Here is a 26,042-nt window from a genome sequence, read left to right on the forward strand (position 1 = left end):
TCTAAATGTACTGGTAATTGTAAAATATGGAGTCCGTCAAATTGAATTCAGTTTTTCCATTCATCGTAAAAAAGAGAAGACGGGACAAGCTTTTATTAAGCATTTATGGCATTCGATTAATTATGATGTAAAAAATTTGTAGTAAACTATTTTGGCATGCCCTTCTGCAACATAGAAATTATTCATGCTCCAATTATAAAACAATAATTTAACGTCCGTGACTCAAATCTTAAGGCTACACTAGTTTTACCCAAAAGAAATCCTGCATTTAAATGCTCCAATACGCATTCGGATGAGATTTTAACGAATCAAAGCACCTCGACCTTATTTCCATAATTAAACTCCAGGGAAACATTTAAATTACACTTAATGGCAATGGGTATCATTAATTTTTTCGGACGATAATAGCCCGTGCTTTTCAGAACACCGCGAAAAGTTTTCAATTAAGGAAGCAAGGCGAAAATTAACGCCGCAGGCAAAGGGTGAAATGTAGAGCAACCATTAAAATTCTGGAATTATATTAATGACCATTTTTATCAGCACAACGAAAATTCATTTTTCTCAGATGTACTCTTTTAGCCGATATTTCCCTGAGTTACAATAAAAATTTGCATCACCTTGGCGAAGAGGATCCGATCCACACAGACACACATCAAGTGGATTTAAAGAGGATTCAGATAAACCTTTCTTTCCAAACTTAAGAATGCGAAAGAGACCAGATAAATACCACTAGTATAAGATCCGGAAGAAGGAATAGAACATTTCACCAATCTAGTTTTTCGAGCTACAACTTTTAACTATACATTCCTATGTTTATTTAACTTTAGAATGAGCCATAAATAGAATTCGATGAGGCGTCTTAATATGGTACCGCTAAAGACAATACATGTATTTAATCTGGTCCTTAGAATATCGGGCACATGAGAGAATTAAAACGGCATCCTGCGATTTTTATGAATTTCTTACCACACGACATAATATTTCAGTCCCACGTTCATTTTAAGCCCCTGTCCAACTCTGCGTTTAAATACAAATGATATTTTGATTAGTTCTTTATGATATTAGATTTTTTTATCTCATACATAACTCACATTCTTTTCAGATGATTTTTATCTTATGAAGTCATCCTGGAATCCATGTTACTATAAGAGCTTGGTAGTCATAATACATTAAAATTTATACTTAAGATAAATCCAAGTTAGTTCTTATTTCAATATCCCTCGTAACTTACCACTATTCATTCTTGCATTTACTGAATTTTTATTGAAGCTTTTGTTTGTCACACGAATCAACAAACATATGCTTTGCTATGCGTGTACTGTATCACACTTCAAAGATCATGTGACAGCCTCCACTTGTGACCAAATGCTCTGGACAATATACATTCGGTAATAATGTTCTATTTTTGGATAATGCAGTGAGAGGAATGGAACAAGGGCTTACTTACTGTTTTTATGAGCTTGACAAAGTTGTCTTTTTTGTGTTACCAGTGATGTAGGCATCACGCTAAACAAGAATGTCCTTCGGGGTGCATATCTATCCCGGCGTCGTTTATAAAAGTAGCAAGAAAATAGCGTAAAATACTGACATTAAAGTGAAGAGGTGTCGGACGTTTCCGCAGTAAAAATGGAATCATTAAATTGAACGAAAAATTATAATTAGGGTTTGTCAATAGTGAGAGCCTAATTATCAATATGTCCGGCCTAAGAAAACATCAACTTCATTAATAGAATTAAAAGCCTTAGTCATTATTATATGGCAAAGAAAGACAACACACAATTGCTAGAAGATGCAATCAATTTCATTACCAGTCGGTAGACAAAGCAGGATATCTACCTTCAGCCTAAATTGGTCGGTATAGATTAATCAATTGAAAAATAATCATTGTAGACTACTGGTAGTTTATTTTATTTTACACTTTTACTTTACTATTTTAATGAAGAGTCTTATTACACCTTCTTTCCTATTTATTCACACACTACGACCCTTCCAAAATAATTGAAAAGTTATCTCCATAAGTTCCAAGTAGTCATATAAATTTAAATGTACATATAACAGGGTGATCTGAAAAGTTTCCGACCTAACAAAGATGGAAGATATTTTTTCATAAACTTTCTGAGGTTGGAAACTTTTCAGATCACCCTCGTATCCTCAATTATCATTTGACCGAAGTTTATCTCTCCGAAACATAAGCGCTTTCAATATGCAGTACACATTATGTTAGCCAAATTACTTGCAACAGGCATTCTGAATATGAAAGTAAATATTTTATAAGCAATCCCTTATATTTCACATTCTGTAACTTAGGAAACATCATTAGGCTTACAAGGATAAACGTCGGAGGAAATTAGCGCAGAATAGGAAGAATGGCGTGCTTAACACAAGAAAAACGAGAACTACTCATTTTACCTCCAAAATTTATACTTCAGTGCGGTTATTAAACTTTGAGTTATTACTATCATAAATCCATAATTTTTTAAATTCATTTGCAGGTTGATGAATGAACAGTGTGTGTTTATCCTTTTTACAAAAATCGATCGGAATCAGTAATATACAATATATTTTTTGCGTATCCCTGTAAACTTCTATTTTTCCGAGCAAACGCACCACCTTGTCATTTCCCTATTTCCTCGTACCTTAAGGAGGCAGCCATCAACTCTCTTATTCAGCAGCTCACCTCTCACGCCCTCAACCTCTCAATCTCTCGCCCTGGGAGAGAGAAAGAGAGAGCCAGCGTCTCCTGTATCCACATCTTGCCCCCGCGTTCCTTACAAACACCTCACTCGTTCACTCACACGCTCTCCTAAGTCTTCTACATACACTTGACAACGAGTCTCGAGGAACACTCTCCCGCAAAATATCTCCTTTCACCGTCCGCTTCCCCTTCTACGCAACAGAGCTTTCTGTTTTTCGACCCTCCCTTCCCGTCCGCCTCCCTTCGTAGAACGTCCCTCCTCAAACGTCTCTCATACCCCAAGGTCCTACCCTTCCTCTCCCGGCCCCGACTCACCCACCCGCCCTTCCCTCGCAGACACACACCTCTCTTTACTCACCGCTCCCATTCAACTGTTTTTCCATCTCCTCTTGCTCAAACTTTCTCCTCCACCTATTCCCACTTCCGAATCCCCGCTAGTCGTGTTAGCATTATCTCTGTCTTCTTGCTCCCTTCTCTTCTCCACACCCCGTCTTCCCTTACCCCGCAGGAGTGTGTATGTGAGTGGGAAAGGGAGAGGGGGAGAGAGAGGAAGTATCAGGGAGAGAAGGGAAGAGAAGGGTACGGAGGGAGAGAGGTGTGAGGTGCAGAGAGAGAGAGAGAGAGACAGAGAGAGAGAAGTGGGCCTAGGGGTTTTGTGGGGTTACTAAGACGTTTGCACAAGGATCTCCTCCCCAGGAACCGCCCTCCCCGGCCACGAACACATACACTCACACACACGTTAAAACGCACACACACACATATATAGAAAGACCCACTCACACACACACACACATACACATATATCCTGTTTGGCAAAAAGTGCCGTAATCTCATTCCGGATCGAGGGCACGTGATACGACTTAGAAACTGCGCGTACCATTAGGGGATCAACCTAAATATCTTCCCAAAGTTGTGGCGAGTGTTGTTTGCCGGGAAACGTCGCTCCCGTCCTCCCAACACCCATCACCAGCTCCACCTCGCTCAGCGCTCCACTCCACCGTCCTCCTTTTATAAGTTACGAATTGAAAGAGAATCCCAAGATTTGATTAAGTGGTGGTAATAGAACAAACGCTTTGAACAAAGAGGTGAAAGTTACATTTTAACCTCGGTGTCGGTGCTTTTCGGGGAAGTGAAAGAGGCAGAAGTTAAGGATGATAAATTTAACATAAGGACGACTTCATGTGTTGCCAATAACGGATGTTTTTTTTTAGTACGATTCTAAACAGAGGCGACGAGGCGTAATGAAGTAGTTCTAGGAGGGATGAGGGCCTAGTGCTTTCAAAACAAAAGGTTTATGACAAGAACCGTACTCCATTATTCTGAAAAAAGAGATCTGATGAACGTTGTATGCTAGAGATTATCTATGGAATGAATAGCTTACACCCGTAGACTTGTGAAAGATACATAAAATTGGCAAATACTTCCACACATTAAATAACTATTCTTGTAAATTGATGGAAGATGAGTGAAGATTTTTTAAAAATTATCCAGACGATATTCTGGACTGAATCTGACACCAAAGAGATGCAAAGCGATTATTTTCCGATGATAACAAAGTGAAAAACAATTTTCTACAAAGAAACGAAATTTTATTTATATGCATTTATGGGTCTGTTATTTGAAAAGAGAATATTCATTATATAAATAAAAAATGTGCTTTTCAACCAATGTGATGAAAGTAAGCCGCGATCGAACTGACACCGTATCCAGTAAGGTGAATTAATAGTTTATTTCTAAATAGTTTCATTCCATAGAATACTATCCCGGAAGTTGCTTCTTTCAACCTTTTGTGAGAGAAGATAGTACTGTCAAGTAGCTACTTATTTTTAGTGAAATACATAAATAGTATAAGTCTAGAAGTAAGAAATCATCACAATCATTTTATAAAATGAAACGTGAGTCGTTGTACTAAGTCTTTCAAATTTCCAAGACCCCGCAAGCTTCGTAAGACTCAATACCTCACTTTAAACCCTGGAAAAAATGCTTACAATGCTGCAAATGAACTACCTTTTAACAAGTATATCCATCTTATGCTTCTAACAATATCAATAGCTTTTGTTTTTTATAAGGAAACGGATCATGGCCATTCATTACCAGTAGCTTTTGGATAGCCAGGGGTAGTTTTCCATTACCCATGCTACACCAAGATTATACCACATTGTAGACAAACGTGGACGCTTAATTACATAACATAAATGATGAGAGGGATAAAATTTACTTCATGGCCTGATCCAGAAAAAATAGCTATAAAACTGCTGGTGGCCTTCAAAGAGAAATTCCTTGACGAGCAAATCAGTTGAGTAATCAAAGACCACCGGAATGCTCAAAAGGATGCTTTGGAACAATTTCGTTTTTCTTTCTACTTTCACAGCGTACCCATTTTTTCAACGTATCGTAACCACTGAACGCAAGCATAAGAGTTTCATTCCATTCGGTTTGCTCTCTCAATTATTCCTTACTCCGCGGCGCTTGAACAGAAAGGGCTATGGACCGAAAATAACTACACGCTCGATACCGAGATTTTTTTCAAAATCGCGGAGAGGTAGGGGGGCCGAATCCACACTATCGGCACACGACTCTTAACCTTGGTTCGGGACGGATCTGATCCTTCTCCTTCCACCGCGGTCCCTCCCTTGTCCTTTCCTCCCTTCAACGTCAGCTGCCACTCTCCCCCCACCAACCTGTGGGAAATGAGGAGCCCCCCCTTCCAAACCCCGCAACGTGGTGGTAGAAATGCGGGCTAACCCTCACTGGGATTGAATCAGGGGGTGGGGTGGGTGGTTTTAGAGAGCAGGATTGAGCGGAACGGGGGGGACGGCTGGCGAAAGTGGGAGTAGTTTGGGAGGAGGTGGGCAATGAAAGGGGAACGAGATGGACCCTCGGGCGCCACATGCATATGCAGGGAAAAAGGGGTTTGAGAGGGGAGGGAACGGAACTACCCCAACGCACAGTCGGGCTGCAATCCTTCCTCTCACCCCCCCCCCCTCACACCAACGTCACTCGCACTCCCCGTCTCCGGAGCACAGCGCCCGCGGACAGTTCCGTCTGCTCTCCGTGGCTCACGGCGGGAGAAAGGCACTAATGGTGCGTCTGCCCTAAGCAAAGGTATGCGTGGATCACAGAGCTAGATCCGCGGGTGGCGCCGGTGGGAGAGGGAGTGGGGGAGAAGGGGCGGACGCGGAGAGAGGGATAGAGGAGATGGTGCACGGGTGCATAGTTGTGTAACAAGTCCCATTTTAAATAATTTAGCACGGCAGGAATGAGTGAGAACATTTTCGACTGGGCAATGGGATTCATTGCGTGAAAGGGAATTCATAAAAACCTCCCCAAGGGCTCTCGCTTGGTCTACGTGGTCCAACATTTTCTGGAATCACGCAGAGGAGCGTCGATTGTGGTGACCATAAATGTTTAACCGCTCTGATTCAGCCTCCAGGCCACCTTTAAAATTAAGTGCTCTCCATTACGAAACACCAAAAATTATGAATTAGCTCATGACGGGAGTATCCAATACCTGTTCAACACTCATGCAATGTTAACAGTGGATACAGGTCTAAATACCAGCAAAATTTCGATTTGTGAATTAATAATTTTTCAATACTACTTCCTCTGCTGTGACGGAAGACCTTAATCCTGGACCAGCTCTTATCAGATTCACAATAATCAAAATGTTAGAATCACGCTCTAAGTCGTTAATAATAGCGGTTAAATTCAGTAAAATATACAATTTTACAAGAAGCTGACATAAAAAGAATTTAAATAAAACACTTAATAAAATAACTGATGCGTATGTTAACTAAAAAACACATATAATATTGAATGTTCAGGTTAGAATATTAGGGTTCCTAATCTAAGGGGAATAATATTAAAACTTTCTTAACCATTTATTATTTTAAAACTCTGTCTACCAACGCCAAATCTGGAAGGAAGAAGAGTAAATATACAATATAACTCGATTTAAGATTAATTTGATTATGTTTTTATGCAAATTCAACATTTCCAGTTTTATTCGTAATGCATATTTCACAAAGTAGGTATCGCATTCAATTTACAGGCATATAACCGATCCCGACGGCAATGACAGAACCACTCCCATATACCAGTCATCACAATGGAATTGCTCTATCACACACACGCGGCAGCATTGAATCACTGAGTTATCTAAGCAATGCAGTACTGCAACATGCATCCACTAAAGACACTGAGTGCGAAGATAAGGAGAATTCCAAACAGCAATTAATACGCGTCATTAGCATTGTCGTGAGTCAAATTATGCCAACTCCTGGCAATAAATAGGTAGAGAAAATTCAAACATTAGTATTTATTCTACGAACTACCTTTATGTATATATATATATATATATATGTATGTATATATATGTATATGTATATGTATATGTATATGTATATGTATATGTATATGTATATGTATATGTATATGTATATATATATATATATATATATATATATATATATATATATATATATATATATATATATATATATATATACATATACATACATATATATGAGATGCACTAACAAAACGAAATAGAATAGTTATAAATACTGAGTTTAGCAATACTATATTTCGCAGTTATTTTTAGATATTTACTTTCTGATGGTTTTCCCCTCTCGGTGCTATATGTGCTCGGTGCTATATGTGCTCGGTGCTATATGTTTTCTTCTTGGTTTTAAAAGGTCAGTTTTCGTAGTGGCGATCAAGGTAAATAATATTGTCAAATTAATTGGTTCATAACCACAAGTTGAAATTATTTTCGTAAGCAATGATACGTTCATACAGTTTTCGTTGATGTTGTAGTGATAATATATTCCTTGTCATCCAGTAAAAAAAGCATCGCGTCAATCCTTCAGCTACTTTTTAATTGTACGTATATTGATATAACAATATGGTACGAGGTCTTACCCATAAACATATTTCTTACGTAAGATGAACTTGAAGACCAAATTTAACAAAGACGTATCAGAAGTTGTAATTTGTACCGCTGAAAATCAAATGTGTGCAATGTATGAGAATATAACGCCGATTTGAAGGTTTACTCTCACTTTCGAATGAGTTGCAATTCAATGATGCGCTTAAATCAGTGATCTGAGAGGAAACTCGACAGAAAATTTCTTCATTTTTCGTGAAGATAGTATGACGACGGGAAGCAATGCACAAAGGGGCCGTCAACGGAATTCACGTTTACTACGACAAGAGGGGTTGACCTGATAGAAAAGTAATACTCAAGAAAGTAAATACGTGCGCTACGTCGTTTGGCCTTAGAGCTTATTTTTTAATGTCCATCTAACGCACCTGAATAGTTGAGAGAAGCTAATATTCCTCATAACAGAGGATTTGGGCTGATTATTACCTCAGGAGAATTTTAATTAACCCACCTGATATGCCGCATCTCCCTTTATCGAAGCAGTACCAAAGGGGATGCTTGTTGCCTAGACGGAGGAAATTTCCCATTCCTTTTTTCGCGAGATCTATTCACTTCGCCTTTGCAACGTCATATGAGGGAAGCTTTACATCCTTTCCTTGGCTGTTATGTGATTCCGCATCCGTGCCGGCTTGTGTAGTGATTTCACGTGATCTCCACGGGGGAGGTGTGTTTGTCAAATCCATCTCTGGCGGGGACAGCGTCATCATCCTGGACGTCACAAATGCGCGCTAGCAACTGCCTCTCTAGTTTTACTTTTAACTCTATTCTCAGTACCATCCTCACCCAGTTCTCCAGTCCTCCTATGGGACAAAGGGGCTTGGCAAATTCCCTTTGGCAATACACCTAGTTTGTGGGGTGTGGCTTAAGGGGCAGGCCAAGTAATGCAGATGACACGACGAGTATTGACGGAAGGTAGAAGCACAAACGCCGCAGCAGCAGCAAGGGACCTTAGGCTAGCGGAGGAACGCAATGTGTATGGAGTTGCTCAAGGGAATTAAAGGTGAGAATGAATCGCTCTGTGACCGTTAAGAAAATCAAATTTGTCACTGATAACAAAAATTGTCACAGTTAGGATTGGTTGAATAGTGCTGACACTAAAAAAATTTAGAACTCTAGAGATGGTGAGGAGTCGAGAGAGATAGATATATAAAAAATTTCTTAACAGAGAAAGAGTAAGCTGTTGCATTCTCAATACTAGGACGGGGTAATGCAATAAATTATTTGATCGAAGAACAATATTTACCACATTGAATATGCATTGATCGAATACTATTAGGCCTAATGCCATATCGAAGCGTCATGACGTTAAAATAATTAAAAACTAAATTTCGCTCAACCCACTTATTTCTTTTTTGTCATTGCACGTGAAGCGGAAAAAAATAGAAGTGAGTGATGGTACTTACTCAGAATACAGCACAGTTAGCATAAACATACAGCCATAATTCATTACCATCTCGTATGGCGTTGTCTAATGATTGAAATATTCAGCCTAACCCCCGGAAAGTTGCAGATTTTTCTTTTTTTCTTTTCATCATTAAAATTACTGACAGCCATTCCTTTAAAATGTATCATTTTTCCCATTCGTCAATTTTGGATTTATCTGCACATGTTCATTTTTCATTGGCAAATTTTTAATGCTAACAAAGGTTGTTGACACAGGGATATTTGTTCATTTACGTTGAAGATTATGCATTAGATTAATACCCGGCCGGATTTTGGAACGATCAATAAGAGCGATGGTCAGTTTGCGTAAATACTTTTTGAAATTAAACTGAAATGATTACTCACTATTTACTTTTCGTTTTTCTATAATTTAAAGAATGGACAAATGTTGATTGATCCACCTTGTCTACCTTTCAAATGAATCACGTAGGGGTTCATTCACCGATGGCACAATAACCCCTCTAACTTAAGAAATGTCATTGAATAATGGCCAAAAGTTTCCTTCGGGCTTTAAAAATTCACGTCAAGTTGAAGTCAATGAAAAAATGAGAATTGCATACAACAAAATCAAATCCAAGTTGGTAACAAGCAATTCAATGCCATTCCGCTAGAGGAGGGACTATTTCCGGCACTACTGAAACTCATATCGAACTAGCTCTAACTTTTGAAATGAAAGTTTTCTATCAAAGTACCCATAAGAGTTTTATTTGATCTATTATGTACGGGGCGATTCCTAATCCTGGTAATTGCAAAAAAAGTTGGCCAAAAGTTATCCAAGTCATTATTTTCGGGCATTGAATTTCTCAGCCATATCTTTAGATAAAAATAGAATAGCATGATTTCAAGAATATGAAACGAATGAATTGATTTCCATATGATTATACCTGCCAATCAGTTGGCATTGAACAGGAGCCACATTCTTTTAATGATATTTACTTATAATTATAGCTGTGAAATATTTTTATAACAAGATTATAATATCCAAGGGTTCATATCCATATAATTTGGGAGACAATAAATGAGCATAATATATCCTTAAAAATATTAAACCCACACTTTCTCTAAGTCAACTCTCAAAATATTCTTTTCCAAATGTAACTTCCAATAGCCTTACAACCTGCTATTTAACTTTCAGGCCAACGGAATTTAAACGAGAAAAGTCTCGTACTAAAATAGATTCGAACTCATACAAACAGCTTTATGAGCAATCCAATGCCATTACCCTAGAGATGATTCCGTGCGATTTCTTCCTCAAATTTTGATTAATTTCCCTCTATTGATACGAGGGTCATCCGGAAAGTAGTACCCGTTCGTGCCGCATGAAGTGCTGACGACGCGAGTAGCCGCTGGACGAGGTCAGATAGCTTCAGTGGCTTGTCTGCCTTCTCTGAGCCAAGTTGCGTGACGCTAGCATTGCCTGTGTTGTTTCTGTGATTGTTTACAATGTTTAAAAAAATTGAGAACGCCGCCAGTTGTGAAGTGAGGGCAGTGATTAAATTCCTCAATGCAAGAAACGTTCGCCCATGTGATATTCATCGCCAATTAAAGGAGGTGTATGGAGACAATGTAATGGACGAGTCGTCTGTTCGGCGGTGGTGTCGCAACTTCAACATGGGGAGGGGGAACACACACGACGATGAGCGTTCGGGGAGACCGTCTGTCATTACAGACCAACTGGTGAGCTCAGTTGACGAATTCGTGAGGAACGATCGGCGCGTCACAATTGATGACATCTGTGAGCATTTTCCCAATGTTTCTCGAACAATTGTTCATGAAATTGTTAAACACCATCTGCATTATGCAAAAATTTGTGCAAGATGGGTCCCTCGCGTATCTCAATGAGCTGGCGGCGAAGGACTATGCAGCAGGAATACAGAAACTTGTCACACGTTATGACAAATGCCTTAATTTGCTTGGAGATTATGTTGAGAAGTAGTTTAAAGTATCCTCTTTCAAATAAAATTTTTTATGTTTGTTAATATTTACTTTTGTGTCTTTATTTCACGAACGGGTACTACTTTCCGGATGACCCTCGTAATTGCATTCTCAATAAAATTACGAATACGCAAAAATGCCGAATAATAGAAACTGACTACAAGTTATAGGTAGAAATGTTCATCGAAAAGACTTTTAAAATGACTTGTTGCTCTATGAATGAACATAATTTTTCCTTGAAAGGTTTCCAAAGACACATATTAATGAAATAAAACACTATCCTCAGGAATCTACGACTATAAAATAAAAGAAAAACGAATAGAAGTCTTGGCGCTGGACTCGTGTCGTATTAGAATTCCTCTGACTGTCAAACAGTGTGACACTAATTGGGGCTTTAATATCTTGAAATATAACGTTTACACCATAAAAGGCAATTTCTGTTGATCATTGGAACAACTCCGTAAAAATTCCAAGGACCAGGACATTTGCTTTCTTTAATTTTCATACATTAAGAAAATATTTTGAAAAGAGAAAGAGGACAGTGAAAGGATAATATAGCATTCATGATAATGTACCGATTACCACACAAGAAGAAACAAGGACAGCGAAATTATGAAGGCCAATAATAAATAATACCAACTATTCAGTGTATAATTTTGATAGAAACATTTTTTAATATATGGTCATGATAGGAGATTACCCCAATGCCGCTTATGTCATCAAAAGGTTACTACACAAAAAATCACAAATACATATTTCTAAATTTTTAAGATAGTATCGAATACGGAAAATAAACTAATAATATATTATAACGTAAATACCAAAGCGAGTAACGAAGGCGGGAGAGGAATGGAAATATGTAAAGATCAAGTCAATTAGGAACTCAATAAAAGAACGCACCGAATGGTTTTTTACAGGACTTAATATACACTAAATATGGATTGGTAATGATTGACTGAATATCAAACCAGCAAAAAGCCTTCATCCGTGGTAGCACAGCACATTGTCTCCAAACCCTGTCACGGAAAACCCTCACCCCGTGGAGACGTTCCATATCCTGGTGCCTACGGCCATAGCCTCGAGCACTGCAGCACAGTCATCCAAATCCCGAGGCCGTCATCGACATTACACTTCGTTAAATGGGTATTCTCTCCTTCCCCCCTCTCGCGACGACGGACCCCACGGACTGCAACTCCCGCGACACCTCCGGCTGTTTGCTTCCCACCGGCCAATACCCCTCGATATACACGCATGCACGCACGCCTCACCTATCCCACGCATCCCAGTAGACACGCGTATCCATGCAAGTGTGCGAGAGAAACAGATCATTGCCTCGCACCCAACCCCACAGTCACTCCCGACTCGATCCATTCAAGCGGCGACACCGCAGGCCGACCCCCAGCACCCATCCGATTCCCTCCCCCTGACTGACTCTCACCCCCCACCCTGCACACCGTTGACCTCCGACATCCCTCCCGGGCACATACCCCCACCAACCTCCCTCTGCCCCCCTGGGGTGACAGCTTTCCCTCTCCCCCAACCCACTATCCTCGACCCCCGCCGCAAGGCATCACCGCTCCCCTCAGACGCTACCCCCTTCATTTTATTCCTTCGTCTACATCTATTTCCCATCCACGAGGGAATCCCTTATCTCGAGAGCCCATCTTTTCACCGTCCTTCGTGTTCCTCCCTCTACACAGTGCACCCCCTTTTATCAGGAAACAACACTATATCCTCATTCCCTTTCTTATATTTGAACAAGTGTTTCTCCGTTTCTCCTCCTCTGTCCATCCGGCGTCACCCGTCTTCCTCACTCAATCGACCACGTCCTTCTTCCCATTCCAAATCCTCTCCCTGTCTCACTCCCCAGCCATCTCCCTCGATAAACACATTTTCCTTATCGATTCCAGTCCAACGGTTTCCATTTCCTTTCCATTTCTAACATTAGTCTCCCACTGCCCACCTTTTCCCCTCCCCTAGTCCTTGAACGTTAAGTTTTAAGGCTCCCCACCGTCAGTCCACGTTCACTCCGTTCTACGGATGGCCGGAACCTAACCGTCTCCCACGCATTTCTCACAAATCACTGTGGACGGTGGACGTCCGTGAGACACAGACATGAGACGTTTTTGTCACGTAACAAGACACAGAAGCGACGCCCGTAGCCTGACGGCCCCATCTTCGGTACTCCCCTGCGAGGAAGAGGGCGTCCGTAACGAAATTAACACAGCTTGAGGATAAACTGAGGAAGGAACCAATTGCGGGTTCAAACAAACGGAGAGAAAAAGCGGTGGACAATCGGAGGCTTCTGTTCCGTGAGCACACAATTTGTTCTGAGCTCAGGTAAAACGAGCGCACCGCTGGCTTTCTTCACGTTCTCATTGTAATTCTCCACTATATGCCCTCTCTAGGCATTTCTTTCACTCTTGATACCTCCAACCTACGTTCCCAGTATACCTACGTGCCCGTGCCATCTCTTGGCCAAAGAATCGGGGCATTTTGATGCATAAAGACCCCGCAGATTTCAGTGTAAATTACGTTAATCGATAGCTCAAGTGGTTAGAGCCCAGCAAGTCGAAATATTCGGTGTTAAAGTCCATCTCAAGGAAATATTTTTGCACTTATGATCTGCTCGATTTCGCCTTCCCCACCTCTCCTGTGTTCGTCCTTTATAAGCGTTCCTATATCTTTTCCTCACATTTATTTCCATGTGAATGAATATATATTTATATATTCTCTATCTTTCGATGAAGAAGGAGTAGAATTCCGTCGAAATTATCAAGAAATAACGTGTGAGTGTTCCTTTTTTGTGTTTCCATATTGTCTGTGTAATGTACTATTCGGCACTTCCGTGTTACGTCTACGAAAGCATATATACATATATATATGTATATATATATATATATATATATATATATATATATATATCTATATATATATGTTTTCGTATATAACCATAAACACAGTAATCAACCTGAAGGTCGGTTTAGTAGGTGATGGTAAAGATCACCCAGTATATATATATATATATATATATATATATATATATATATATATATATATATATATATATATGTTTTCGTATATAACCATAAACCATAAACACAGTAATCAACCTGAAGGTCGGTTTAGTAGGTGATGGTAAAGATCACCCAGTACTATGCCCTATACGGCATGTGAAAATTCACACATCAGGGTAGGGGGGCCAGTTCCTTTCCCTGTGCCGGTTATGGTTTCCCAGGAAGACCTGGCACCCGAAAAATCACTTTTGCTTGGGTGGAGCTGCAGGTGCCCAGAGTGCCTTGCGGGAATCGAACCCGGGACCCTCCGGTCAGTAGCCCAACGCTCTACCCACTGGGCTACTGCGACCTCATATATATATATATATATATATATATATATATATATATATATATATATATATATATATATATATATATATAGAAAACTGGAAGGAAAAGGAAAAAATAAGGGGGAGAACTGAAGAAAGAGGTCACAGACGAGATTCCGAAATATGCAATGGTACCCGCGATAGCGAAGAAATGTACAGAAATGGAGCGGCCACTCAAGAGAAGGATGATTGGAGGCCTTCAAAGAAAACCTTGAAATGATATTTGATGTCGATAATGGAAACAAAACTAAGTTATTCTGAAAATGATCATACGAGTAATCATACTGGATATCGTTCAATAATTTTGGATTAATACAAAAGGTTCTCGAACGGTTGTTTCGAGAAATATTGCGCGCGCATCGAACGGTGTCTACAATCTTTCGAATACTAATTGACAAATTTCAATCGCGTGATGACATTTGGATCATACACTCCGCATGGTACTCCATCTCAATTTAAGTACGGAGAAGAAATTCACAGAATTGATTTAAGTCCCTTTTAAGCCAACTTGGAGCCGTAGTATCAAACATGGAAGCATTGAGAAATACCAATGAAACATGTTTCTGCCAACTCCTTTCATCTATATTAATGCGGTGGAATCAAGAAGTAAAACGTTCACATTTGAGCACTCAATTTGCGAATGAGATTTTCATCTCATACGACGACTGTGTACTTTGGCACGACCGTTTGTGTTTGATCATACCTCCTCCTCATTTCAATGTCCCTTCCACGGGTGCCCACCGAACGGCATCAATGCCAGTGTCTTGTCATTCGGCTTCGAAAAGTCAAGTCTGAATTACATTATCATCCCTATGTTTAGAAACGGCGACTTCAGGGAGAATTAATTACGGAAATTAATGCAGCGGACGCCGATGACAATCACTTATCACAAATCGTACTTCCCGAGGAATAAATCAATTGACTAAATGCTATTTCCATGAGCTCAAGCTAAAATAAGTAAATTCACGCTTGATTTCGTGCTATATGGACCATTTGATTGCACACATTAAACTGACTCATTAGTCAAGTTAGAAACTATTGAAATGAAATGAGATTAGCAGCCTCAGTCAAGTCAGTCGATTCATAGAGAGGTTTTGTTTATCCTTAATGGAAGAAGAATTTGAAAAAGTATTAATAATTCAGTGTATATTGGGTAAATTTTTATTGGTAAAACCAGCAAATAATACTCAATTTTGTAAAGTCTAATCGTTTATTGTTTCGTATTCCTTTTAAATAGATCCTTTCCGAAAATTAGTTCAACCCTGAATAACGTTTTCTGGCGTCATGCGTGAAGTTTTACATTTTTTATATTTGTGAAATTTGTTTGTTCATATATTTATCGATTGAAGTCATTCATTTTTTAGATTCAAGTAAAAGAGAATAGTGTATGTAAATTAGTACATATTTTCTATTTTAGTTATAATTAGTTATTTGCATTTCTTATCCCCTCCATTAAATAAGTAGCAAGAAAAAGAAATAGTCGACAGTGATCAGTTCATTCTTTTTGCTACATAACTAATATGAAATATATACAGGTGAAATCTTTCATAACGGAAACCTATGTTATAAAATGAAACATTTTTATTCCCCAAATTCTTTTGTTACCATTGAAAGATCATAAAATTAAAATTTTAAATATTTTCAAGTTTCACGCAACATATTTATAAAAATACGAGTACCCAAAGATACTCGAAAGTACTGAACATAAAGCTTTGCTTCAAACACTAATAAATTTAAATCTGCTTTTAAGTGTCATGAAAATTAAAATTTCGGTTAATCTTGAATATTTAGACATTTTTAGGGAGGAATTCCTTAAGTACTTTATTCGGTTCTAATTTCTCAAGAAAATTTTTACTTTTGATAAAAATTGGAGCCAGGAACTTATGTTGACTCAGTCACCCAATATCTTCCTAGTGTAGCGTCGACACGGCCTAACTCCCTGGACATTAAAATCAAGAAATTATTTCTCATGACGTTTATATACATACACATAGTTATATTTTGGTAAAATTTAATTTCCAAAAAGATGGAAAAATTTGTGATAAAAAATGAAATCACACGTTTTTAGAGTTTTTATCAAACCTTTTCCGTACGCAGTCTAGTGAAAATTGTACATGAAAAGTACATCAAACGGGCTACAATTTGCGTACGGCAAAAATTAAATAATTTTCACATTACCTAACTTACGGTGACTTGACTTGAAAAGTGCAAATATTTAGAGAATACGGGCAGAGTTTCTCCATACAGTATATGGGGTGTGTGATATGCGTACATACAGTGTCAAAACTGTGATATTTACGGCAAAGAGAAACACTAAATAATTACAAGTTTTTTCCGGGAACGATGGATACATATAGGGTCACCAGATTTTTTGGCGCAATGCTGCTGCAGGAACCAAGAAAATGTTTTTCCTCGCAATTCTCTTGAACATTGCGATCCCTAAAACATCGTTCAGTTTTATCCCGGTGACTCGCCGCTAACATATATCGAGATACTTCCCTCGTTGAGATTTTTGCAAATTCCAAGTGGTCAACTTACCTTGCGACTCCAAGATATGAAAGGGACTGGATTCCCGGAAGCCTTGCACTCCAGTGTCACCGTGCTGCCCTTCTTCACTTCGTATTTCCCGTCGTTTGACACATAATGAATGCGTGGTGGTACTGCAAAGATAAAAAGGAGAAAACAATTGAAGTCACACTCATCATTCAAATGTTTTTCTCAGGCGTGAAAAATACGAAATAATCCATTAGCAGGTTACAGCTGCGAGGGCTGAAGTAGTAATTTTTGGACGGTGCGAGAGTGAGAAGCACGAAAAGAATGAAAACGGCTTCTAACTTAAAAAAATAACCGGAGGCGAACATTTTTACTTAATTAGTTTTGTGAATAAAATGGCGAGCTTAAATCCCCCCCCTCCTTCTTCGCCGAAAACACAATAGGAAGGTAAAGCGGGAATAAAATGGAAAGAGTTACATTAATTTACCCTTTGTTTTAGTCATTTTGGTGACATTTTCACGTGTTTCAAGCAAGGAATTCTGAAATGTTTCAACTCGGCGCCATGGAAGGCAATTTAATAAAAGAACACACCTCTCACGTGTGCGACTACTATGAACGAACGAATGGAACATATCATAGCATTTTTCGAGAGGGAGAAGAGGACGGCTTCGAGGGAAGAAGGATGAAACTCAACGGAGCCAATTATATTAATGCAAGCACAAGGGACCATAAGGGGGGAAGTAGGTAAAGCTCCCCTTGAGAGAGTGAGCTGGGGAAGCCCATGGAGTGGGACGACTGGTAAAATTTTTCGCACCGGGAATAGCAAAGGGTTGAGTCTGGGAATGAGCGCTGTGAAAATAATTATTTAATTATAATTGGCAACAATGGCCGGGAGCGTAGGAAAAGAGAAAAATACGGTGTCGTTCACCAGACGACGCAAATGTGCAAGTGCCCACTCTTTTCCCCACCTTTTCAATGCTTTTTTTTGTCCCTTTTAGCTTGCTTTCTACCCCTTTTTTGGGAACCGACAGAGATTGGAAACAACCCTTTTCGCAGCAGAATTTCCTCTCGCTTCCACGAATTTGATAAAACGGCCGATCCGTTCTCGCGCGAGGGTGGCGGCGTTGCATTCTCCGTGACCATAGGGGAGAAGGGTTGGATGAGGGGAGGAGTGCTAGTCCGTTTGGTGCGGGACAGGGTGTTGCAGAAGAGAAGGATGAGGGGGAAGGTCCGAAAGGGTGGCCGCTGAATGATAAGGGGAGGGGGGGAGGATGGGGAGGTGTGAGGTAGGGCGGGAGGAAAGGTGGGAAATGTAGGCGTCGAGGTGGGCAGCCGGGCGCGCCAGACCCCCGGCTGGAGGAGACGGGGCAGGTGGGCGCGGGAGGAGGGCCCGTGAGCCCCCTGATCCGTTTCTAAAGTGATTTCCCGACCAGTTCGCTCGAATGAACTTTTCCGCTGGCATTGAAAGGGGAGCAGCCCAATTAAAACTTGCGAGAGCGAGAGAAAAAGGGAGAACGGGATGGAGAGTGGCGGGGTCCGGCAAGCCTGATGGAAAAGGTTTAGGAGTATGGGGAGGGGGTGAGTATGATAGGGTCGGGTGAGGGGAAAGACTCTGGGGAAGGTAGACGAAAAATGCATTGGTGGAAAGAGCGTTTGACACCGAGAAAAGGGAGACGGGCAGGGTTGGTGACGCATTTGCGAGAACGCTGGAAGCGAGCTGTTTGATATTACATTTGCACTGTTTTATTGCAAATATAAAAAATAATAAGTCCATGCTGAACTATCAGAAAATGGATGCAATTTCTGTATTTGATAAAATTACCGAAGGTCACTTCAACGAGAAATTTACAGCATGTCTTCAAAGGGGCATATTTAGAGCATCCACATCGAAGGACATTTCGCCTTGCAGTTTTCCTGCGGGAAAGGCAATAACGGTTATTTACTCAGACGAGGAACCAAAGGAAAGTGCGTCCTGCGTACTAATAGATGATATTTTCAAAACTTCAATTTGATTTTCCTCAGTACTTTCGCATAATTTTAATTTCTCATATAAAATACGAAACTTACCGGCCTTCTTATCAATAAATATATTTAAACGCTTAATATAAACCATGTCAATTAATTTTATATCGGCAGAATATCAATCCATCACTACTTTTGTCAGCTCTTTGGTGGAGAGTTCGGAAAAGAAGTCGCAAATGGGTTTTAAGCGGGGTTGAGGGGAATCCGCAGAAAAGTGTGGGGGAAGAGGGAGATAAAGTGTGAGAGGACGTTAAAATTCATTCAAAAGGGTTTGACTTTGACGTCAATGCGTCACTGTATCCATTATTCTATTTATTGGCCATGAATTTCCACGTAATGGCCGTTGGTGGTGCCGGCGTGAATTTCGCGAATTCTTTTTTATAGTCTCCTTCTGTATCATTTTTCCCCGCCCCGTTCATTATTTCCCCGCGACCTCTCATTCCCGCCCGGCTCTAAAACTTCCTTTTTTATCCTCCCATTTCTCTTCTCTCTCTGTGTCCGCCGCCTCCCTCGCCCGAATCCTCTCGCTATATCTCACGCATATCTCCTTCTTAATACTTCCCTCCGCGTCATTTTTTTCGAAATCCACACATTTTTTTTTCTCTTCTCCAGAATATTTTTTCCCATCGAGCTCCCGAATTAACGGAAAAATGCGCCATCGGCCGTGAAATGGATATGTTTCACGTGAAAGATCGCGATCTAGGGGTAACGAAGGGATGAGAAATAGATGAGGGAAAGATTTTTTTTTCGTGGAATTATTTATTTCATACTCTCTGACACAAATGGAAAAGCTTCACCTCATTCGTTTTCATCCCGATCTGTTTTTTGCTTTATTATTATTTTCACCCGAATATGTCAAAGGGAAAAATGCTTAAATGAGCCAAACGTACGGTCAAGTTTTTGCCGCTTTCGGCGGTTTTTTCTTTATTTTTCTTTGAAAGGGCACATATCGTATTATTGATTCTGACAACTGAACAACTACATTCACAATGAGAGCTAGAAGATTGTGAGAGAAACGTTCCATTTATTTGAACACATGACTTTTGGATTAATTCCTTAGGAATCAACCCTAACTCCCAGATTACTCCCTTATTAAATATGGAAATTACCTTCCCGTACTGACATATTTGAACGTGAAAAAATGATATTAATAATGACAATATGCTTTAATATCATTGATAATCCATCAATGTCATTTAGTCGGTTTTATAATCGCAACCAAGGCATTCACTAAATGGCAAAGTTACCTTAGCAAAAATGCTGGGGTAACAATCAAGATCTTTGCAATCATAAGTGGCATATAACTCTTTATTTTCAATAGTTAAATGGATAAAATGGTTTCCTATTCCATAAAACAGTATAGAATACTCCTAAATGATTGAATTCAATATAATGGGACATGGTTCCAATAAGCATCGACCGAGACCACCAATAATATCTCCAAGGATCAAAAATACCCCCACATATAACAAATAACGCTGTGATGGCCTGACAGCATCAAGAATGCCTGGATGACGAGAGCTTTTCACTTACTGCTTCACAAAGAAAAACCAACCCTCAACTATTGAGAAGAACCAGCAATATAATTTCACATGAAGGACTTCCGCTCGTAACGTCTGTAGCTGAACACGTTTACTGACATCTGCAAATAAAATTTCGGAAGCCAATAACACAGTAAAAATCTATTAGCAAATTTCAGAGGAAACTGGGTCCTTGAAACATAAAAAAATCCATAGCTCACTCATAACCAAAGGTTTCAAATACATAACGATAATTGCTTATCTTATTATTGCCAAGAGTACAGTATATTTTTCGAAATATAGCGAAAACACGCTTTCAACAGTCTCTTAGGAATTGCACAAAAAACCGAATGACCGTAAAAATGCGCTCGAAAAGTTGAAGCAGGTTAAATTTAGTTGCCCCAGTAGTTTGCATTCCTTCAGCCGTTAACATGTCCCGTTGTTCACGTGAAAAACTGGCTAAATCCGTTACAGGACCTTCGGAAAATTTCGGAAAAGAAAATATCAGAATACACATTTTGCCGCGGACAGGATACAAATTTCCCTTAGCCTTTGCAAGCGCCATCAAAATTGAACCAACGAAAGGGGGAGGTGGGGAAAAAAGAGAAAAGAGTCGTGTTGTAATCCGGCAATGCCGGGGCATTAGCACACGCGAGAGAATTTGCGTCGAAACAAGAATAGCACCCAGAATAAAGCAAACATGTCGGATGTTGTGCCGTAAAAGCGAGGTTGGGCAGGGAGGGAAGGAAGAATTTCCGGAAGGGGGGGAGTGAGAGGGAGTTTGCGTGATAGTAGGGGGAGGAGAGTGAGAGGGATGAGAGGGGGAGGAGTTCCCTAGGCCGAATGAGATTGAGGAAGGAGGGGAGAGGGTGTGTGGGTAGGGCAAGAAATACGACCTCGGGAGTGATGGAAGCGGTTGCGATGGAACTAGAAGAACGACGTCTGCTGTATTAAGGGAAGGAAATAAAGGAGGCGAAAACATTAACGCAGAACAAACAACCGGGGCCGAGCTTTCCGGCTCCTTGTTGAGTGCGAGAGAGCCCAGGGGATACCCGCGGGGGAGGGCGGGGGGCGACAGGGTGAGTGGGTGGTGTGGGCACTTGGGCGGGAAGGGGGAGAGGTCGGCGCGGGGGCGGTAAAAGGGGGAGAAGGGCGCACGCGGAGTAGGAGGAGCGCCTGGAAGGCATTTGCGGTTAACAGGGGTCGGGCGCGGGGATTGCACAGGGGATAGATTTACTTTTTTTATTTATATCTCTTGAGGGTGAGGGCGGTAGTTATGGGGGAGGGAGGGTCACGGGGAGTGTGGGAGGGTCACGGGGTGGGGAGTGGAGGGATCACGAGGGGAAAGAGGTGATGGAGGGAAGAAGCAAAGCCCTCCACGAAGGTGTCGGGAAGAGGGAGAGGGGGGGTTGAGGGGATCGCGGAGGCTAGGGTTCCCGATGGGAGGAGGGCGGAGAGGGAGGTGGGATGGGCGGAGTCGAGCCGGAAAAGTGGGAACAGGGGGATAGGGGGCATAAAGTGCGGCCAAGGAATTGGGGAGTTGCAGGTAGTTGTGTTCGGGGCAAAAATAAAGTTGCCAAAAAACGAGGGCCGCTGAGGAGAGAGAGGCGGGCGGAGAGTGGAGGGGGGTGTGGCGGAGGAGAATGGAAGTTTTATGGCCGGCGAAGGGTTAAATTCCATGCATGGCGAAAGCTTTAGCGGGGGGAAGGGGAGGGGGGCTGGGGAGAGAGGCGGTGGTCCTGCCTCCCACGCCCCTCCAACTCCCCCACGTCCCGACCGACCCGATACTCCTCCCTCCGCGGCCCCTCCGTCGCCCCCTTCCGCGAACTCTTTCCCTCCCGTCCTTCTTTTTCATCTACGCCAAATGCGGCGGCCATTTCATCCGATTGCCGGGTAAGAGATGGAGAGAGATCCGAGATGGAGACAGAGAGAGAGGGAACAAGTGGAGGCCTTCTTCGTGGATGAGGCAGAAGAGCTATCCTCTCCCCTTGCCTCATCCCACACGGCCTCCCCAAGTCCTCTCACCATGCCCGCCTCATCCCATCCCTTCCCGTGCAGCCGCTCGGGTTCCCACTCCCAAAACACTTCAACCCCTCCCACCACGTCGGAAAAGAAGAGAACGGAAAAAATAAAGGGTGTAAAAAAACCTTCCTCCCGCCGCTTTCAATTCCATTAAAATTTTAACCTGTGGCTCCCGCACGCTCGCGAATCCACTCTCAACATTTTTGCGGATCAGTCGCCGCTCGCGTTTCTTCCTGGTGAAGCCGAGCAGGGGGGGAGATAGTGGGGCATGAGCAGGGGGGGAGATAGTGGGGCATGAGCAGTGTCCCGTGGCAAGTTTAGTGTATCGCCAGGAGAAAGAGAGGGGGGGGGGTCGCGAGGAACCCGCGCGGATTGAGGAGGGGATGAACGTGGGGGGGGGAGGGGGAGTGTTTAAGCGAGGGATTTAAGGAAAATTGTTAAGTGTGGAGGGTGGAGGAATTAAATTTACCGATAAAAAAGCCTACACACACGCCATAAAGAGTGCGGGAACAGCTAAAAATCGACGCTTGGAGGACCGTTTTAGCCTTAAAAACGCCTGTCGCATGTTCTCAAATGCACGGGCGAGGCAGCGAAACGTGGAAGCATTTTATTTTATTCTTTTTTAGGGAGGGGTGTCGAGGGAAAGGAATGGGCGAAAAATATATGCTCGTGCCTATACATCTGCGCGCAAACATTTTTTTCAACTCGTAAATCCTGGGGAATAAAGCCTCTTCTGATGTGACACCATCAATTGGGCACTGCTTCCAGAGAGAAATGGGGCAAAGTCTTTGGCGCACAAATGCTTTCTTTTACAAACGTGTCATTTATTTCGGGATATCATACCAAAGGAGCTACAATTGTCATTCCGTGTGAGATGCGCTTTCATTCGGCGGTCGCAGAAAGACATATTTAATTTGTCCTGAAAATATTTTTTTTGTTTTTTTTTAATTCGTCCTACGCACGGCATTCCACATCCAGATCAAGATATTGCAACCAGAAACAATCAATAAAAAATTAAGGATATATAAGTTTAAATAAAGGTGGTCGAAGTTAAGTTTAATTCCAAAAAATGCGCAAATAATGATATAATATTAACAATTATTCACGTGGGAGGCATGCAGAAAACAGAGGCCTCGGGATAATTCAGAACCTTTTACATTACAACACATCGAGAATAAGGCATTAAGCAACAAAAATTGGCATGATTAAACAACAATTTATTCCTAATTAATAAGAGAAGTCAGCAACATTATTTGACCTGATATGGTGCGATAAATATTTACCATATTTTTTGCTCAGTTTTAATGTACTTTATAAAAAATAAAATAGTTATTTAACTTACATAATCAAATTAATTACCACTTCTTGATTTACATGCCAGTCCGGAAGGCGTCTTTTAGCAAAACAAATATTTTGGAAAGAGAAACGGAACCAGTGTAGTTAAAAATTAAAATAGACGTGATTATAACTGAAGGATGTTTCGACCTAGAGAGCATTCGATCTAAGTCAAGGGAGCACAGTTTAAGTGTTGCAATAATGTTAAAACATAGATGAACATAGAAGAATACAAACAACCAAATTTTTAGCGTGCACTGGTGCGGAAATAAAATTCCTCGGTTTCCTTGAAACATATATTCGATCATTAGTTTCAATTTAGTGGGCCAAATTTCCAAGACTACCACGTCTAGATTGAACGCCTTTCTTTTTTTCCAAACCTCCCAGCCTTTACAAATGCCACGCAACAACTCAAAATCCTCCCTTCCCTTCTTATTCGAGGCATTAAGTCACTCTTTACCGTTTCTCTCCGTCTTGTACCAACAGAGCCATACGTTTGCTTCTAAACTTCCGGAAACATTCTTTTTTTTTCTTTCTCTCTCTCTTTCTCTCCCGATGGACTCGTAATATACTCCTTTCAGAGCAATTTATTTCCTCAACACTCGAGACATATTTCTCAAAATCTCCCGAACACCTCTTTCTGTCCTGCCCTCCAACCCCACCCACACCACTCTCGACACCATGCCGCAAATACCCTCCCACCCACCTCCCCGTCCTTACATATCCTGGCCACGTACAAGCGAGGAGAACGCCATTTTAACTCATTCCAACCTCCTTAATTCCCTAACGCCCCTCTCCCCGCTTTCAAAGAACCCCCCCCCCCCTTCTGCTGCCGCGGCGCTTTCCCCAGAGAGACTCCTAGGCCTCCCTCCTTCTCCTCCGAATATACCCTCCCTCCCCCCGGGCCTGTTTTTAATGGGTTTCATTTTGACAAGCACCCATTGCGCAACTTACCCCAGGACCCCACATCCCCTTCCCATCTCACTCCCAACCTTTCCGTTCCCACAACTCTACTTACGTACTAATTTTCTCGGAAATGTCTTCAAAGGGGAAACCTTTCCTCAGTTTTTCTCGATCCCATCCCGCATGTTCCACGCCATTCTCTTCCTTTCCACCCTCCCCGTCTTCTAACATTTCTCACCTTTCATTCTCCTCCCTTCATTGCCTCGGACAACTCTAGCCTCGCTGTTCCCTCACGATTCAGGCTCTCACCTCATCCACTCATTTGCATTGCCCCCGCCGAAATCAAAGTCCGTTCCGATCCTTGCACCCTCTTGCGCTCGAATAGGGAGTCATGATCTCTTTTATCCTCCTCATTCACTCCGCAAAGCATTTTCCTGACGTCTCTATCTCGTTTACTTGTTCAAATAAAGAAAGAATTCAATTTATAAACTGGATTACCATCACATTTTTATTTGAGATGATTTTTGTTACTGATGCGTCAGAATTCATAATTGGGTAGTTCAAACAGGAAGTAAATTATATATAATTTTGACTTTGTTAAACACTGAATTTTTCCTAGGCCAAGTTAGGGTTAGGCATCCGTGCGCCAAAACAAATCGAAGGTTGGTTCAAATTCCCATTCAGAAAAATATTTTTGTATATGGATATTTAACTCCTTCTCCACGAAGTTTTTGTATGTACTACGTGTACCTATGTCTTTAATTCCATCACTTTAAAATTCACTGAGATTATGTTGTCATATGTCAGGATTGGGCATATTTTTGCGAGAGGTTTCCCGGAAAATTTAGCTACGTGGCGTTGTAGAACCTTATGTAACACACACACACACACACACCTTCCTTCTTCATTGTGACGAGTTACTGTTATCGCAAAAAGGGCGTTATTTTTTCTAATGTGTATGCTCATTTTCTGGGTGTGCGATATCTATAGAGTTTTGGGCATAAGGACGAGTTCAGGTTACTAATTGATTAACACTTTATTGGGATATCTCTAAAAATACAACTTATCTTATGTTGTACACGAGATAGAGGACTATTTCTCAAATTTTAAAGGCAAAAAAACTGAATAGGCCTCCCCTTCATTGTTGAAATTACGTAATAAAGCAGCATGCAGAGTAAAGGAAAAATCCACACACTCGTAAGACCTTAAATCTACTTTCTTTCAGGCAGAAATCAAGGGAGAATCTTAAGAAGGTAGAAATTCGTAAGAGAAACGGCTTCTATTACGAAGGTATCTACGAGAAGAGGGGGTGGGACCAATAACAGGTGCATCTTAAATAAG

The 26,042-nt window shown here is 41.1% G+C and overlaps 1 protein-coding gene across 1 annotated transcript in view; it reads right to left on the reverse strand.

Annotated features, from left to right (window-relative positions):
• Positions 1-26,042, reverse strand: part of LOC139688175 (opioid-binding protein/cell adhesion molecule homolog) — a 402,452-nt gene that overhangs the window by 173,620 nt on the left and 202,790 nt on the right. The window contains exon 4 of the mRNA XM_071585601.1: positions 16,945-17,066. Within this exon, the coding sequence (XP_071441702.1) occupies positions 16,945-17,066 (122 nt within the window). The remainder of the gene's footprint in view (positions 1-16,944; positions 17,067-26,042) is intronic.

This window comes from Hetaerina americana, unplaced genomic scaffold, assembly GCF_022747635.1.
Source record: "Hetaerina americana unplaced genomic scaffold, ioHetAmer1.1.p SCAF_2, whole genome shotgun sequence".
NCBI lineage: Eukaryota > Metazoa > Arthropoda > Insecta > Odonata > Calopterygidae > Hetaerina > Hetaerina americana.